The sequence below is a fragment of the Leucoraja erinacea genome, chromosome 1 (assembly GCF_028641065.1).
Source record: "Leucoraja erinacea ecotype New England chromosome 1, Leri_hhj_1, whole genome shotgun sequence".
Lineage (NCBI taxonomy): Eukaryota > Metazoa > Chordata > Chondrichthyes > Rajiformes > Rajidae > Leucoraja > Leucoraja erinaceus.
Window position 1 is genome coordinate 65,332,386 of NC_073377.1, and position 19,741 is coordinate 65,352,126.

Consider the following 19,741-nt stretch of genomic DNA (forward strand, 5'->3'; position numbering starts at 1 on the left):
CTCAGTGGCAGGAAGCTCGTCAACGTTGCCTCAGGCAAACAGAATGCACAAAATAAACTGAAGACGACTGTCAAACTGCACAACATTGTTAGAAACTGGCTAGTAGTCCATGTCACATTTCTGAATAGTGTAGAGTAAAAACCTTTGAAATGGGAATTCTTACAATGTTTTAATTATTTAAACCCACTTCCAACTTTAGATATGATTAATTTTGTGTGATAAACATCTAAGCAAACATATATCAGACATGAGAACCTTTTATTTAAATGTATATAACATCTCTTGCAAAGCACAGCACCTCGCAGAAATATATTTCTAGTATGCAGTGTAAAGGGCCAGTCCCACGAGCATGCGGCAAACGCGACCAAACCGGAAGCGTGAGCTGCGCGGAGGTAGAGTGATCCCCGTACAGGGCCGGTCCCACCAGCATGCGACTGCATGCGGCAAACGCGACCAAACCGGAAGCGTGAGCTGCGCGGAGGTAGAGTGATTCCCGTACAGGGCCGGTCCCACCAGCATGCGGCGAGCGCGACCAAACCAGAAGCGGGGGCTGCTCAGAGGTCGAGTGAGTGACGTGAAGTTTGAGCGAAGTCCGCGCGTGACGTATGGCGTCAAGACACTGCATACGGCGTCAAGACCCTGCGTATGCCCGTCGAGGTGGTGCGTACGGCCTCAATGTGGTTGCTGGCCGGCAGGCCGTTGCCGCGCGGAATTTTTGAACACTCAGTTTTCCGGAACGATGTCGGGACCAGCTCCGCGCAACTCCATACGGCTCCAGCGATCGAGGTGGGACCGGCCCCGCGAGGCGTACGGCTCAAGCGACCACGTTAGGTCGCGCTTGCCGCATGCAGTCGCATGCTCGTGGGACAGGCCCTTTATGGAGGTAAATGAGGTAGCTAATTTGTGTCCAGTGGTATTCTAACAAAAACATAACTATTTTAAATGTTGACTGAGGGATGAAGTTTGGCTGGTACATGAGAACGTTTGTGCTCTTTGAATGACAACCAGGCAAACTTTGCATCCACATAAGAAGCAGGATTTGGTTTAACATCTTGTTTGAGAGAAGGCATTCATTCCCTAAAGCACAATACTATTCTGTGCTGGTTTAAAATGTCAATTTAGATCATCTATTCAAGTGTCTGGAATGTGACTTGAAGTCATGACCTTCTGACTCCAAGGCACTTCTACTCCACTGAGCCAAGAGTGGACATAAGTGACCGACAATGTTGTCTTTATCCCAAAGTTACTGCTGTAGTTTGCAAAAGAAAAGTCCTGTGTTAAAAATAAGCAAACGGCAAGAAGTTCTTTTGACAATTATGGAGGTTGTAGTCATTTATATTTCCTGTTTTTAAGAAATATAACTTCTTGAATTAACATCTGTTCAAATATCAGAGCGTCACTATATAGATGTTATATGCTGATCAACCTTTTATCTGCAATACCAGTTCCTAGTTTTGGAAATCATTTCCAGTCCCAGATCCAGGTCAACAAAGAGTGAAGAAAGAATATTTCAGATTTCTTTCAAAGCTAAATGACCAAGATTTTCCAGGATTACCCTTATTATGACTTCCTTTACCCACACCACTGAAAGATATCTAAAATGCTTCCAAAGATTATTATAATATATAAGATTCCAAAGACTATAATTCTACAAGATTAAACGCGTAAATGACATAATCTGACATACAAAGATGCAATGTTTGAAAAGTGAAACTGTTACCCTGAAAAAAATTAAAATCATTTAAAGCCCTTACACTTTTGGCCTATCTTATGGTTGAAGGTTGCACGTAACCTAATCACGTCCTGTGAAGACATCAATAACAAGGTAGCCTTACATATTTGTCAACTAGATTTGCTCCGACTTGAAAACCCAAAAAGTAAATTAATTTAGACGCAGCCCAATTATGCAACTACATTTTTTTTTTTTTAAATATAGTCTCCACCCCAACCCCACAAAATGTATCGTCAATCAAACAAATCTGCTGTTTGTGGCTCTTCTGTGCAACTAAAATTGACAATTCCTACTTTTTCGCCCCCAAACCTCCCTATTCCCATGATCTCAATTTCCTTCCCAATTGCTGTCTGGCCACACCCTTGACATTATTTCAGCCTGGTGATTTTCTCTGCTGTAGATGGGAATTCCCAAGCAGCTGTCAAATAAACAGCTTTAAGAAAAACTCTGTTCCATTCAACTAAACCTCGCCATTCCTGGAGTTTGCTAAGATTGCACTCCTGCCTGTGCCAATGACCTTGTGACTGGAGTAGACAAAAGGTGCAGGAGTAGGCCATTCGGCCCTTCGAGCCAGCACCGCCATTCACTGTGATCAACCACAATCAGTACCCTGTTCCTGCCCTCCCCATTTCCCTTGACTCTGCTATCTTTAAGAAATATTTGAGAAAATCCACAGATTCACAACTCTCTGGGTGAAAAGGTTTTTCCTCATCTCTGTTCTAAATGGCCTACCCCTTATTCTTAAACTGTGGCCCCTGGTTCTGGACTCCCCCAACATCAGGAACATGTTTCCTGCCTCCAGCGTGTCCAATCCCTTAATAATCTTAGTATCCATTTGCCTAGAAATGTTGATGTTCTCACATTTAGGGTCAAAAGTGCAAAATAGAACATAGAATAGTCCCTTTGGCCCATGTGATGCAACACTTCCTACCCTTGTTCTAACACACCAAAATCATCACCTTCCGTTTCTCTAGATTAAATTATATTTGTCACTTTGCTGTTTAACTGATCAGACCTTCTACATTGCCATACAATATAAACGTTTTCTTCTCATGAAAGTTGCACAGAATATGCTCAAATCCTTGGCGAACCTTATCCTGATTCTTGTGTTTAAATGTGAACTGTACACAGAACAAGTGACAAATATCTGAGCCCTTTGGAGTTTGACTCGTCCTGCTTTCCAGTCACAAAAAACAGTCCCCAACCATTGCCCTTTGCTTCTAATATGAGCTAATTATGGAGGCAGATGCAAGTAGCTTTTGCTGTCAGGAAATTTTGCAGACTAAATTAGATCCTCTTGTCTACATGCCTTAATTTGTGAAGTATGCTGCCTTGGTTGAAAGCTCTGTAGGACAATAAAACAAGTCATCAAAGTAGTAGTAGGAATAGTCTCTCAAACCTGACCCACCATTCAATATGATCAAGGCTGATATTCCCTTAACTGCAACACCGTTTCGGCACCAATTCAACATTCAATAAATTTACCACTCTGCCTGAAGAAATTCCAAGTGCTTGATTTTTTTAATGTAAATAGACAATAGGTGCAGGAGTAGGCCATTCGGCCCTTCGAGCCAGCACTACCATTCAATGTGATCATGGCTGATCATCCCAAATCAGTACCCTGTTCCTGCCTTCTCCCCATATCCTCTGACTCCGCTATCTTTAAGAGCCCTACCTAGCTCCCTCTTGAAAGTATCCAGAGAACCTGTGGTAGCTGTATGGAATGAGGTTCCAGTGGAAGTGGTTGAGGCAGGTTTAATTTTATCATTTAAAAATAAATTGGATAGGTATATGGACGGGAAAGGAATGGAGGGTTATGGTATGAATGCAGGTAGATGGGACTAGGGGAGAATAAGTGTTCGGCATGGACTAGAAGGGCTGAGATGGCCTGTTTCCATGCTGTAATTGGTATATGGTTATATTATATGGTTATAACCGGACTCCACCGCCCTCTGAGGCAGAGAATTCCACAGACTCGCAACTCTCTGTGAGAAAAAGTGTTTCCTCGCCTCTGTTCTAAATGGCTTAAATTCTTAAATTGTGGCCCCTGGTTCTGGTCTCTCCCAACATCGGGAACATGTTTCATGTTACCAGTGTATCCAAACCATTAATAAACATATGTTTCAAAAAGATTCCCTCTCATCCTTCTAAACTCCAGAGTACACAAGCCCAGCCGCTCCATTCTCTCAGCATATGACAGTCCCGCCATCTGGGAATTAACCTTGTAAGCCTATGCTGCACTTCCTCAATAGCAAGAATGTCCTTCCTCAAATTGGGAGACCTAAACTGCACACAATACTCCCGGTGTGGTGTCACTAGGGACCTATACAACTGTAGAAGGACCTCGTTGCTCCTATACTCAACTACTCTTGTTATAAAGGCCAACATGCCATTCGCTTTCTTCACTGCCTGCTGTACTAGCATGCTTACTTTCATTGACTGATGAATAAGGACCCCCAGATCCTGTTGTATTTCCCCTTTCCCCAACAACACCATTTAGATAGTAATCTGCCTTCCTGTTTTTGCTACCAAAGTGGATAACCTCACATTTATCCACATTAGACTGCATCTGCCATGCATCTGCCCACTCACCCAACCTGCCCAAGTCACCCTGCATTCTCATAGCACCCTCCTCGCAGTTCACACTGCCACCCAGCTTTGTGTCATCTGCAAATTTGTCCATCCCTTTATAAACTTGTCCCCTTGTTGGAGACTGTCCACTTGTCATTCTGCCTTAGGATCTTGTATCTTCTGTGATATCACCCCTAATTTGTCCTAACTATAGATTGCAATCCTAATTAGGTCCACGATAGGACAACCCTCTCATTCCAGTAATTAGTGGAATGAGCCTCTTCTAAACTGCTTCCGATCCTCATATATCCTTCATTAAATAAGGAGACCAAAAATGTACACGGTACTGCAGTTGCAACTGTGCAATTACCCTTCGACAATTGTAGCACTGCTTTACTGTTATTGATCTCCACCCTCTGGGAATGAAGTGGGTGAACTGCCCAGCGGAAAATTCCATTAAGCACTTGTCATCTTGATAACTTGCTCTATCTGCATGCTCATCTTTTGTATTGATGTACAGGAACACCTAGATTACATTTGACTCATTTGGCCTATCTCCATTTGGATAATAGTCTGCATTTTGATTCCTCCTACTGGAATGTACGATCTTGCTCATTCAGACGTTAAATGACGCTTACCAAGTTTTCACCCACTCACCCAATCTAATTGTAACCTATTACAGAGTTCAGATATCATTATTAGAGCATGCTCTTCACTCTTATGCCATGAGCAAATATAGATAACATGCTCAACCCCTTCACCAGGTAGTATAAAGAAAATAACCATATAACCATATAACCATATAACAATTACAGCACGGAAACAGGCCATCTCGACCCTTCTAGTCCGTGCCGAACACATAATCTCCCCTAGTCCCATATACCTGCGCTCAGACCATAACCCTCCATTCCCTTCCCATCCATATAACTATCCAATTTATTTTTAAATGATAAAAAATGAACCTGCCTCCACCACCTTCACTGGAAGCTCATTCCACACAGCTACCACTCTCTGAGTAAAGAAGTTCCCCCTCATGTTACCCCTAAACTTCAGTCCCTTAATTCATGTCATGTCCCCTTGTTTGAATCTTCCCTACTCTCAGTGGGAAAAGCTTTTCCACGTCAACTCTGTCTATCCCTCTCATCATTTTAAAAACCTCTATCAAGTCCCCCCTTAACCTTCTGCGCTCCAAAGAATAAAGCCCTAACTTGTTATAACTGAGGATCAAGAAATTGTGACACTCCAGTAATTATATTGTTCCAGTCTGAATATGCTCTTTCATAACTTGAATCAAATTTATTCATATCCATCTTGTTACTAATGCTGTGTGCTTTCAGATAAAAAGTTATGTGATTCACCAGGTGATTGGTCCTGGCATGGTTGAGATGAAACATTTCAATGGAAGATCCTCTATCCCAAGTACTGGTTTGTGTCCCCAATGAATCAGAAGCCGTTTTCCGCAATAATCTTCGAGCCACTGTGCTATGGACGTTGTGTATATCTTCCTAGTCGTCCCCGCCCTCATCCAAATCATGCATCTGAGAGAAGGAAAGGGTGACGTTTTGGGTCGAGACCCTTCTTCAAAAGGTCTTGACCTGAAACGTCACACTATCCTTATCTCCAGAGTGGCTGCCTGTCCCGCTGAGTTACTCCAGCATGTTGTGTCTATCTTCATAGACTAGAGAGTGCTCTGCTGTAGCTCAACCTGGGTATACTAGTAGATGAAAGGAATTTAGCAGCCAGGGATATGAACATGCTAATGGGGAGGAAAAACTCCCTGACAGTGAGCTGGTATCTGAAGAGGGAAGAGCTACTGGACTTGTGATGTTTGTGGTAATGTGGAATTGCATGCAAATGCCATGATCATGCATTACCATGTAACTTCCAAACGGATATTCTGATGTAAAAATAGATAGCCTTAAACATAAATCTTGCCACTGCTTTGAAATTTCATAGGAACATTGTAGAAGTGAATATTGGATATTAGCCACAGTTCATGAGGATTTAAATGCCAACAATTTTATATATGAAAGGATTCTCATTTGATTAGCTATTTTTTCAGCAACATAGCAAATATTTTTGGTCCAAAGCGCTCAATATCGTTGGTCTATTCTGTGCTTTGTGCTATCAACAGAGTGGAAAGTCTGTTTGGAATCAATAACCATCTTATTTGAACAAACTTCTGACACCATGTGTCGGTAAATCAGACTTCAACTTTTTGCTGTTTAATTTTGCAAATGTATGTTCATACGAGAATGTTGCTGTCATTTTACAATCTTTTACTTGTTTCTAGTGGAAACTTAATTAAATTGTTAAGATTTGAATTTCTGTACTTTTGCGTATTAATCCAATTTAATATGTCTACCTTGAAGTTTCACTTGTCCAAATTGCCTAATTAATAGACAATAGATGCAGGAGTAGGCCATTCGGCCCTTCGAGCCAGCACCGCCATTCAATATGGTCATGGCTGATCATCCACAATCAGTACCCCGTTCCTGCCTTCTCGCCATATCCCCTGACTCCACTTGTAACTAATTGTAATCAATTAGCTTCACTGACCTATGTAGTTTTACAGCAGTTCATTAGCCTTTATTTGGAAAAGGAAATGATGACATTTAAGTCTCATTTATATCTGACATATACAGATCAAGGTGAAAAAGAGAGGGTAAAAAGACATGACTTCACAAGAACATAAATACAGCAAAGTTTGCACAGTTTCATGCAAAAGTTATGGTGCTTAGCAAATGAAATGAAGGAATAGATTGCATTTATGCAGTTTTTCATGACCCGGGAATGTCCCAGAGGAAATTCAGCATCCCTGAAATGTGATCAATGCTGGAACTTTCAGCATGTGGTAGCTAATGTGCATCCATCAAGATCCCAGAAGAAACTTTACATGTCCAGTTTATTTATTTTTTAATGATGTGGGTCGCTAGACAACCCTGGTCCTCCTTTACCTGAGAGGACAGATGGGGCTCATTACAGCGCTTCTATCAGTGCAGCACTCTTTCTGGATTGATATTGAGAATTTGTAGGTTTGCTTTATGGTACTCCACTAATCAAGGACCTTCTGACTTGGACAGGAGATTGCAAAAGCTAACAAATATTAAGATACTGTATATTTTGCATGACAACATACTTGAAGGTGCTCTGCCACTGTATTGTGATCAAGAACCTGATCAAAGAGGTATTCTTTAAGTAAGTGAATTTAAAGGAGGTTGGCAAATAATTTATGACCAGGGTGGGGGGGGATTGGGCTCAGATGTTGGCTGTTACTGGTGCTGCAAATAAATTGAAGGGTGCAAATTTGAGGATAATCAACGTGACCTTGTAGTAAAATATGCTTTATACTTAATCTCTATGGAGAATACAGAGGCTGAATGAAATTGCATTTGGGAACAGGCAATGCCACACAGGATTTGAGAATGGAGAAGCAAATTTAGCACACAGGAGATGAGCGAATGGTTTTCGGTGAGACATGTATCATCAGCAGTGTTCTTTAAGTTCTTGTTTCTGGAGGGAGGATGTTTGGAGGTTGGACAATATGCATTAGGACAGCAGAGTCTAAGGTTACTAATGTAAATGGTAGACACAAAATGCTGGAGTAACTCAGCGGGAAAGGCAGCAAGTCTGGAGAGAAGTAATGGGTGATGTTTCGGGTCGAGACCCTTCTTCTGACTAAGGTTACTAAATTGTGGGTGAATGTTTTTGCAGCAGACAACTTGAGTTGGGAGCATATGTTGCCTAGGTAGAAGTAGGTGATCATGATGCAGATGTTCAGTGTCAATCGAGTGAGCGCATTTTATCAAGAATGGTAATTTATACCTGTAGACCTGTGACGGGTTTATAGATGCATCAAACACAAAGCCAATCTGATTTTCATATAACCGTATAACCATATAACAACTACAGCACGGAAACAGGCCATCTCGGCCCTACAAGTCCATGCCGAACAACTTTTTTCCCTTAGTCCCACCTGCCTGCACTCATACCATAACCCTCCATTCCCTTCTCATCCATATGCCTATCCAATTTATTTTTAAATGATACCAACGAACCTGCCTCCACCACTTCCACTGGAAGCTCATTCCACACCGCTACCACTCTCTGAGTAAAGAAGTTCCCCCTCATGTTACCCCTAAACTTCTGTCCCTTAATTCTGAAGTCATGTCCTCTTGTTTGAATCTTCCCTATTCTCAAAGGGAAAAGCTGATCCACATCAACTCTGTCTATCCCTCTCATCATTTTAAAGACCTCTATCAGGTCCCCCCCCCCTTAACCTTCTGCGCTCCAGAGAATAAAGACCTAACTTATTCAACCTTTCTCTGTTGATGAATTCTTACCATATCAGCTCAAAATTTAAGATTGGAACTGCTCATAATAAATTATCATTGGTGCCTGGATCTATTCTTGCAATGATCTTTTCCAAAAAGATTTATTTCATGGTATTTTAAACAAAATCGATTTAGAAGCAGAAATATACATCTGTCAGTGTGTTGTTGAAAAAAGAGGAAATTGTGTGGTTTATTACATAATCATGTCAACAAATTTGGTGTTTAGAGATTTCATTTAATTTTGCATGATTGCTTAATAAAAAGCTTTATGATGTGTGCATAATATGCATCAGTCATTTTGCTATTAAATGTTGTTATTCGTGTCAAAGGATTAATTTACCAAGGGTGGGAAGCTTTCACAGAATTGTGAAATGAACAGCATAGTTTCATCTCCACAGGTCGAGACCGATTCAGGCATTTGCTTTTCAGGGAGGATCATAACAACCAACATAACAGCAAAATCCTGTTTCACGAGCAGCTGTCAGTTCTGAAAGAATGATTTATGATAAAGTATTAATGGGTGTTACCTGATGAGAATCATTCAGGCAGATCCAAATGAGCATGATGTTTGGGCAAGCCTTGTTTAGACATGCCACGGAAAAAGGCATGAGCTTGACCATGAAGGTTTATAGAACAGTGAAAAATATTAATAAAATAAAAAGATTTTAACATTTTCTCAGTCCCACTGTTTTGCATTTTTTCAGATGACACTAGCAATGATAACGTCACTGCCCCACCCACTGCATAGTTGTAGTAAGCTGCCTGGTCTAGGGAATCGTCCTGTAAGGCGACATGGCAATATAGCAAAACTCTTACCACTTCAGAATGCAAAGAATTTCATCACAGAACATTTGTGTAAAATCTGACTTTTCATCCAGCAAGTCTATGTTAATGGTGCATTGATTTATTACAAATTTGAGAGCATCTATGTATGACGCAAACACAGATTCAAGACGCCTGATTTCATCCTGACCTATGGGCAGTTTGTGTGAAGTTTGCATATTTTCCCTTTGCCACACGAGCATCCTCTGGATGTTCCATCTTCCTCCCACATCCAAAAGCATTAGCTACTATAAATGACCGATTGGTATAGATGAGTGGCAAGGAAATTGAATGGGTAATCGATGGACATGAGAGAGACTGAGTTGCAGGGCAAGAGGGGAGTAGGACCAATGGATTTGCTCTGCTACTAACTGGCATGAATCTTAATGGACCTTGCTGTGCTGTAAATCAAGAACCTATAAACCAAAAACTTCCTCTGCCATTCAATAAAATCATAGCCAGTCTGACTAACCTTAGGTATTCCTGCCTACCTCAGCAATGTTTCATCCACTTGCTTCTGCCTACCTATGTTTTAAATGTTTTGAAGAACTCAAAACATTTGCACCTTTCCAAGCAAAAAAACAAAACGTATATCATTACCCTCAAATAAGCATCAGCTTAGTTTTAAGATGAGGCTTTTTGTACTAGATTCTCCTTCAGTCTCTCACCAGTCACCTGTCAAAACCCCGAATGATCTTGCACGTTTCATTTTTGGCACTTTTAAACTACTTTGTTCTCCCCAAAATTTACTTTCGTGCTTATTTAGCAACCGTATGATTCAGTGTCTTCATCCAAGCTGCATAAACTGTAAAAGGTTGAGGCCCAGCACAGATCCATGTGGCACATGACTACTTGCATCTTGCCAAGCAAGAAAATACATACTTCTACTTTCTGCTTCCTGTTAGTTAACCAATTTTCTATCCACCCCATTACGTTACCTCCTACACCCTGAGCTTTGACTTTTCACAATAGTCTTTGATATAGCACTTATTTGTTTGCTTTCTGGGGTGCTCAAGTTCTTTACAATCTTTGTACCCGTATATAAAATTAAGAGGCAGAAGGAGAGAGTCAAAATCCTTTCCTTAAGATGGAAAAATCGAATACTAGAGGGCGTAGCTTTAGGGTGAGAGGGGCAAAGTTGAAAGTGGATATGTTAGTGGCATTAAAGACTTTTGGATGGGCTTATGGATATGGGAAATGGAGGAATATGGGTTATGTGCAGGTAGATTTTTTTGCAGAATGTACAGCACAGACATTGTGGGCCAAAGAGCCTTTTTTGTGCTGTTCCATATTCAAAATCTCCCTCTCAGCCGGGGACATCTTTGCAGCCCATGAAAGGGATCCGGAGGCAGCAGCTTTTGTCACTTCAAATCTGGTTTGGGTGAGTGTGGTGCTGCTTGACCCGAGCGGAAATCTTGAAGCGCTTGTCTCAATCAAATCCATGAAATGGTTTTGAGCATGTTATCTTGGGTTATTGTCAATGTGCAAATGGAAATCTCTGATAATTAAATTGCGCGCCTTTTCACTGTGCTTTTTATTCTTGCAGAATTTGCATTTCATAAGGTTTAAATCATTGTCTATTGGAAAGAGACCATATGTTGTTTAAATATCTGCATCTATTTTCTTTCAGTTGTGGAATTTGCCCTGAAAGTTCTGTGATCTGACAAAATGATGAAAGACTCATTTGGAACGTCCTTTCATTGAATGTTGCTGGACTGTAAAGCAGAAAATGGATCTCCCGACGCAGCCCCTTTGTATCTGCTGTGGACAATCACACCTGCCTCAGGAAAACCATTCATATAATTATCAGGATGAAATAGACGATGACCTCATCTGTGACATCTGCCTGCAGCCCTTGGTGGAGCCTATGGATACACCGTGTGGGCACACATTCTGCACTTTGTGCCTTACTAACTTCTTACTTACCCAAGATTTCTGTCCCATGGATCGTAAGCCCTTGTGTCTCATGGTGTGCAAGAAATCAAGCCTGTTGGTCCATAAGTTGTTGGATAAAGTATTGGTCTTCTGCCCGCTAAAGGAACATTGCACTGAAATCTTGCAGCGCTGTGACCTCAAAATACATCTGCGTCGCAGGTAAGTCCACTTGGCTATGGAGGCAATTCACAATTAAATTATTTTATCGCTGGGTTTTGACTGGGTTTTGAGTAATGTTTTTGGTTAGCTGAAGAAGTGATCACTTCCATTCACAGTATATTAAAACAAATTTAGAAACTTATTCCATTAATAATGTTAATACCCCTCCCTCTGCTTTCTTCCTCCCCCTCCAACATTCTATCCACCAGCTTCACAATCCACAACTGTTCTATCCTCGAGCTTCACATTTCTCAACTCTTTATCCTTTTGGATCGCATCTTTGTTCTCATCTCTGTCCATAAATCTGCCTAAAACCCCCTCGCCTGTGTCCACCCATTACTGGCAATGCTTTGTCCTGATACTTCCCTCTTCCAGCTTTCTTTCCCGCTTCCCCCTGCAATCAGTCTAAAGGGACCTGACCCGAAACATCAGCTTTTCATGTTCTCCAGACATGTTGCATGACCTGCTGAGGTACTCCAGCATTTTGCCTTTCTTTGGTTAACCAACATCTGCCATTCCTTGAAATTACATTAATAATTTTCTCAGACTTCCAAAAGGTTTCTGTAATATTTAAATAACTATTAGTCTCATTTATTACTTTGAACACTCCCACAACGTAGGTATTTAATGACTTCCATGAATTTTATGGCTTAGTTTACTCTTTAGGCTCGGGGAGAACAATTGCTCTAGAAAAAAGTAACTTATTGTATTTTGAAGAATTTAATTTTCCTTAACTGGTTATATATTGTGGCCAAACAAATCTGTTGCATCGTGGAAAGATAATTTTGGTTATGCCATTGAGGAAAAACTTTTTCACCTAGAAAACATAGAAAATAGGTGCAGAAGGAGGCCATTTGGCCCTTCGAGCCAGCGCCGCCATTCATTGTGATCATGGCTGATCGTCCCCTATCAATAACCTGTGCCTGCCTTCTCCCCAGATCCCTTGACTCCACTAGCCCCTAGAGCTCTATCTAACTCTCTTAAATCCATCCAGTGACTTGGCCTCCACTGCCCTCTGTGGCAGGGATTTCCATAAATTCATAACTCTCTCGGTGAAATAGTTTTTTCTCACCTCAGTCTTAAATGACCTCCCCTTTATTCTAAGACTGTGGCGCCTGGTTCTGGACTTGCCCCACATTGGGAGCATTTTTCCTGCATCTAGCTTCTCCAGTCCTTTTATAATTGTATATGTTTCTATAAGATTTCCCCTCATCCTTCTAAACTCCAGTGAATACAAGCCTAGTCTTTTCAATCTTTCCTCGTATGACAGTCCCGCCATCCCAGGGATCAATCTCGTGAACCTACGCTGCACTGCCTCAATCACAAGGATGTCCTTCCTCAAAGTAGGAGACCAAAACTGTACTCCAGATGTGGTCTCACCATTGCCCTATACAACTGCATAAGAAAGTTGTGGAAAGTGGAGGAGAGTTGTGGAGTTCTCTGCAGAAAGAGGCAGTGGAGTCCAATTCACTGGATGTATTCAAGAGAGTTGGATGTGACTCTTGGGGTTAATGCATTCAAGGGATATGGGGAGAAAGCAGGAACGGTGTACTGATTCTGGATGTTCAGCCATGATCATATTGAATGGCGCTGCTGGATTGATGGGCCGAATGGCCTACTCCAACACCTATTTTCAATGATGCAGCCAACTTTTGAATTTCAAATGTTAATTATTTTATATTAAATACTCGGTTTTAATTTGATTAATGGCAGCTGTTCTTCCTCCTCAAATGTACACATTGAGATCGCTTTCAACTTCTCTCTTTTGTTTTGGAACAGGCTTGGAGGGAGGGGAGAGGCCTGTTCCTACTTCGTTCCTTAACTTGAACATTGAAATTCTTTTATTACAAATTTATTTTATATTTATTTATATGTGAAAACTTTTAATATTCATTGGCCACCCTGAAGAACAAAATCTCATCGGCTTTCTCTGAATGTACTAAGTGATGACCAAGATCATAGCCCAAAATTCTTACGCTTTATTTCAGTTTTGATGTGAAGGCAGACTTTTTTTTGTAAACCAGCATCTGCTGGTTCCAAACAGTTCCTTGTTTCTACACTTCATAATTTTACAATGTGGCTTGTGATCAGACATCAGAGACCATGCAACAGACTTTGAATTGAAACAGGAACAGTTTTTGATTATTGACTACCATCCAGGTTTAATTTACTTTTCACACAGCAACACATTGAACAATGTTCCTTCAAAGACCATTTTAAGGTCGTCATTAATCTTTGGATATAAGCTGCTTAACTGTGCAAAATACCACACAAAGGAATTTTACAAGTAGACTTTAATTAGAGCCCAATCTGGGAAAATGGAAATGTTTTTGTTTTTATTTTGAGAAAAACAATTAGCACTGTTTGTTTTAATTTTAAAAAGTCTCAAGGCTTTCTTGTTATTTGAGCCATTCATATTAGTTGCTGGGATAGCTGCAGAAGTTGGGAAACAAGAGTGGCAGCAAATTCTTAATTGGCTTCCTTAAAATTAGTGTGGATTTGGGTTGGGGCTATGATCCTGATTGGTTAAGGTGTCTTCTAATTTAAAATAACCTGTTGACATTCAATAAATTGAAAGGTGGACAATAGTAAATGGAACAGAATACTGGAAAATAATTATTTGTAAGCTTAGCACATTGAGGGGGCCAGATGAAAGATGATTATTTGGTTTTGTCAAGTCCGTTCCTATTCGGATTACCCTAAAGTGGGTGGGTGGCATTGTAGACAGTGAAGATGGTTGTCAAATCTTTGGTCAAACCCACAAGTGGTGTTATAACAATGATCGGGTAATCAGCTTTGGAACTTGGAAGACTTGTGAACGGTGTTGGGCGGTCTCTGTGGCCGACGGGGATGTCGGATGGAGTTTTCGCACTGTGTGCACATTGTATATATTTATTACTTGGACAGGGGCCACAGAGTGGCACGGGTGGGGGACAGTTTGGTGAAATTTGACAAATGTAAAAAATTGTACTGGAAAAATTTGTATAGTCTCCGAAAATGTCGGATGAATTTTGTTTGTTTGAATGGTTCAGGAATTGTATATATTTATCAATTGAATAAAGTCTATTTTGAAATTTAAAAAAAAATCTGCTTTTGAAATGTTGGAAAGGAATTACTTGTAAGTATACCACGAAACGGCAGATGCTGGCATCTTAAGTACAAACCAAAGTGCTGGAGGAACTCAGCATGTCAGGCAGCATCTGTGGAAGGGATGAAGGGATTCCTATGTATAGGAAAGAACTGCAGATGTTGGTTTATACCAAAGATAGATACAAAATGCTGGTGTAACTCAGCGGGACGGGCAGTATCTCGGGAGAGAAGGAATGGGAATGAACAACCGACCATTCAGGTCGGGACCAGATGAAGAGAAGTAGTAGGGGATAAAAGAGGAATATGGGACTGCGATGAAAGATGAGCATGAGGAGGTGAAAGGAACAGTTGACTGGGATGGTGGGGGGGGGGATGGTTGGAGAAATGTGTATGTACGAGGGTGCCCTCAAATCCCATATTTCCTTATTCCCCTCTTTCCTTATTTGGCACCTTTTGTCTCATTTTTGCCTCCAGCCTTGGCCACTTCACTCATCTTCCTTACCCCAGCCCATCTCTCTCTTCCAGATTTCTCCCCTTAATTCCATCAGTCTGAAGAAATGTCATCTGTCAATTTCCAACACAGATACTGCCTGATGCACAGTTCCTCCAGCAAGCAGCACTTTGCTCAAGAATACTTATTTTTTCACTTGAAAGGCAGGTGGAAACATTGTTTAACAAATCAGTAATATTGAGTTCCTTTATCATTGCAGCAGTCTTTCCTTCCCTGGCATCAGTATAAAATTTGTACTGTATTATTTGGAGTAGAACTTAAGCATGGATCCTTTTCATTCAGCGGTGCGAATACCACCAACTGAATCAACGGATGATTTACGATGAAAGGCCATTGACTGAAATGTTCACTTAGTTTCTCTCTCCACAGATGCTGCTTGCACAGCATTTGCAGCTTTTGTTTCAGAATTCTGGTATCTGCAGTATTTTGCTTTTGGTGACTCTTCATTACCTTTGTATTTTTAATTTTAACCGCCCTCCCATCTGTTGTAGTTTCATTAACTTTGATGCCGCATACAGGGTAAGAATCAGTGGCAAAGATTTATGAAGTGTGGTCGCTGATTACTTTCATGTTCAGGATTCGTTTTTAAACAAAAATGTAGGAACAGACCACGGCCGGTGCCTTCATTTATCTTGTTAGGTTCTCCCAAACTATGTTGGTACCTACTCAAATTTTCAGAAAGAAAACTGCTTCCACTCAAACATCAGCTGATCAGAATCAGTAATCTTCTTATATTTCAATAATGTTCAGTACAGCTTGGTTTTAAGGGATTTAATTTTAGAGTGAAATCTTTGGGCAGAAATCACAATTGGGCCATAAAGCAGGAAATGACCTGTGGCACAGATTGATTTTAATGTGTGTGTTCTCAACAGGAGGGTGAAAGACAACTAACAGAGCAGCACTTCATCACTGATCCTGTAACAATGAAGGCTCTGTTGCTGATAACGTTGCCCTGGCTAACGACAGTGCCCTCCATAATGTTTGGGACAAAGACCAATCATTTATTTATTTGCCTCTGTACTCCACCATTTGAGATTTGTAATGGAAAAAATCACATGTGGTTAAAGTGCACATTGTCAGATTTTAATAAAGGCCGTTTTTATACTTTTATGTTTTACTATGTAGGAATACAGCAGTGTTTATACATAGTCCCCTCATTTCAGGGCACCATAATGTTTGGGACACAGCAATGTCATGTAAATTAAGGTAGTCATGTTTAGTATTTTGTTACATATCCTATGCATGCAATGACTGCTTGAAGTCTGCGATTCATTGACATCACCAGTTGCTGGTTTTATCTGGTGATGCTCTGCCAGGCCTGTATAGCAGCCATCTTTAGCTTATGCTTGTTTTGGGAGCTAGTCCTCTTCAGTTTTCTCTTTGGCATATAAAAGGCATGCTAAATTGGGTTCTGATCGGGTGATTGACTTGGCCACTCGGGAAATTACCATTTTTTAGCTTTGGAAAAACTCCTTTGTTGCTTTAGCAGTCTGTTTGGGATTATTGTCTTGCTGTAGAATGAACTGCCGGCCATTGAGTTTTGAGGCATTTGTTTAAACTTGAGCAGATAGGATTTGTCTATACACTTCAGAATTCATCATGCTACTACCATCAGTAGTTGTGTCATCAATGATGATAAATGAGCCAGTACCTTCAGCAGCCATACATGCCCAGGCCATAACATCCCCACCATCGTGTTTCACAGATGAGGTGGTATGCGTTGGATCTTGGGCAGTTCCTTCTCTCCTCCATACTTTGCTCTTGCCATCACTCTGATATAAGTTAATCTTCATCTCATTTGTCCACGACCTTTTTTCCAGAACTGTGGTTGCTCTTTTAAGTACTTCTTGGCAAGCTGTAACCTGGCTATCCTATTTATGCGGCTAACCAGTGGTTTGCATCTTGCAGTGTAGCCTCTGTATTTTTGTTCATGAAGTCTTCAGCAGACAGTGATCATTAACAAATTCACACCCGACTCCTGAAGAATGTTTCTGATCTGTCGGACAAGTGTTTGGGAATTTTCATTTATAATAGAAATAATTCTTCTTTCATCAGCTGTGGAGGTCTTCCTTGGCCTGCCAGTTCCTTTGCGATTAGTAAGCTCACCAGTGTTCTCATTCTTCTTAATGATGTTCCAAACAGTTGATTTTGGTAAGCCTAAGGTTTGGCTGATGTCTCTAACAGTTTTATTCATGTTTCTCAGTCTCATAATGGTTTTGTTGACACAACTTTGGTTGATAAACAGCAATGAAAGTTTCCAAAGTTGATGGAAAGACTGGAGGAAAGACTAGGTGCTGAGAGCTTTCTTATACCTGCATTAAGGAGGCAATAAAAAAATACACCTGTAGAGCCAGGATGTTTAGGCACTAAAAACACTGAAGTACGCAGGCAAAAAGACATAATAAAATTACAAAAAAGGCACGAAATTCATTTATTGACAAAAAAGGTGTAAAAACTTGGCAAAAAATGGCATTTATTTCCACCACCAACATATGGTTTATAATTATAATATAAAAGTATACTACATTAAATGACACATCGACGACTGCTTTGGTGCCACCTCCTGCACCCGCACACAACTGACTGACTTCATCCACTTCACCACTAACTTCCATCCGGCACTCAAATACACCTGGACCATTTCCGACACTTCCCTACCATTCCTTGACCTCACTATCTCCATTGCAGGTGATAGACTTCTGACCGACATACACTATAAACCCACTGACTCCCATGGCTATCTGGACTACACTTCTTCCCACCCTGCTTCCTGTAAGGACTCCATCCCCTACTCCCAATTCCTCCGTCTACACCGCATCTGCTCCACGGATGAGGCGTTCCACACCAGGACATCTGAAATGTCCTCATTATTCAGGGAACGGGGGTTCCCCTCCTCCACCATAAATGAGGCTCGCACCAGGGTCTCTTCCATACCCCGCAACACTGCTCTCTCTCCCCATCCCCCCCACTCGCAACAAGGGCCGAGTCCCCCTAGTCCTCACCTTTCACCCCACCAGCCGTCACATACAAAAAGTAATCCTCCGTCAGTTTCGCCACCTCCAACGTGACCCCACCACTCGCCACATCTTCCCATCTCCCCCCATATCTGCCTTCCGCAAAGACCGCTCCCTCCATTAACTCCCTTGTCAATTCTTCCCTTCCCTCTCGTACCACCCCTTCCCCGGGCACTTTCCCTTGCAACCGCAAGAGATGCAACACTTTTCCCTTTACCTCCCCCCTCGACTCCGTTCAAGGACCCAAGCAATCGTTCCAGGTGCAACAGAGGTTTACCTGCATCTCTTCCAACCTCATCTATTGCGTCCGATGCTCTAGATGTCAGCAGATCTATATCGGTGAGAACAAGCGGAGGTTGGGCGATCGTTTCACCGAACACCTCCGCTCGGTCCGCAATAACCAAGCTAACCTCCCAGTGGCTCAGCACTTCAACTCCCCCTCCCACTCCGTCTCTGACCTCTCTGTCCTGGGTCTCCTCCATGGCCACAGCGAGCAGCACCGGAAATTGGAGGAACAGCACCTCATATTCCATTTGGGGAGTCTGCATCCTGGGGGCATGAACATCGAATACTCCCAATTTTGTTAGTCCTTGCTGTCTCCTCCCCTTCCTCAGTCCCCCTGCTGTCTCCTCCCATCCCCCAGCCTTCGGGCTCCTCCTCCTTTGTCCTTTCTTGTCCCCGTCCACCCCAGCCCCCGATCAGTCTGAAGAAGGGTTTTGGCCCGAAACGTTGCCTATTTCCTTCGCTCCATAGATGCTGCTGCACCCGCTGAGTTTCTCCAGCTTTTTTGTGTACATTAAATGACCAAAGTTGCCTGGTTGCACATAATTAATGGCATTTCTTTTCAAATTATCTGGTGTTAAATTATACTGTCTGACAGACAGAATGTGCTTCAGTTGTGAAAAACTTCTGTCTACCTCAGCTGAGGTCACTGGTGCATACCCAAAACAAGCTACAGACTCTATATTCATGTCGATATCTAGTGCATAACAATTACCTTTGAGAACTTTAGCTATGTTTTGTATTTCTTCAAGATCTTTGTGAGCTAAAATCACTCTTACATTTTCCTTGTATGTCTTTACCTCCAACTTTACGAACATCGTCAGTTGCTTTGTTGAAAACATGCAAGTTATTCACTAATGTTTCGCCACATTCCTCAAGGGAAGTGATAGCTTGTGGGAAGGTTGCAGAATTGGAAGCAATAAACACAAGATCGTGGTGGAGGGACTTTTTCTGCATGATTTCACTGACGATCCTGACTGCAGCAGATTCTTCTTCTTCAAAACAGTTGACGATTTCTTTTATCTTTTCAAAATTTGCAGCATAGTAAAGTACAGCAGAGATTCATGTACCCCACCTAGTCAAAATGGGCTGATGAGGTAGCGGAATCTCAGGTGCCATTTCCTTGAACAACTGCACACGTGACGGTGCTTTGAGGAAGATTTTCTTGACATCGGAAACTAGGCGATTGATATTTGGAAACAAGCTACGTAGCATGTGCTTGGGAATTCTATGAAATCCTTGAGCTAAGCACGTCAAATGCAACATTTTGGGGAATAAAACTTTTAAGTCA

The 19,741-nt window shown here is 41.6% G+C and overlaps 1 protein-coding gene across 5 annotated transcripts in view; it reads left to right on the plus strand.

Annotated features, from left to right (window-relative positions):
* The window catches only part of lnx1 (ligand of numb-protein X 1), a 153,786-nt gene that overhangs the window by 36,242 nt on the left and 97,803 nt on the right, over nt 1–19,741 (plus strand). For all 5 annotated transcript variants that reach the window (XM_055636085.1, XM_055636111.1, XM_055636101.1 and 2 more), the window contains exon 2: nt 11,090–11,553. In XM_055636085.1, coding sequence (XP_055492060.1) covers nt 11,189–11,553 — 365 coding nt within the window. In that variant the 5' untranslated portion in view covers nt 11,090–11,188. The remainder of the gene's footprint in view (nt 1–11,089; nt 11,554–19,741) is intronic.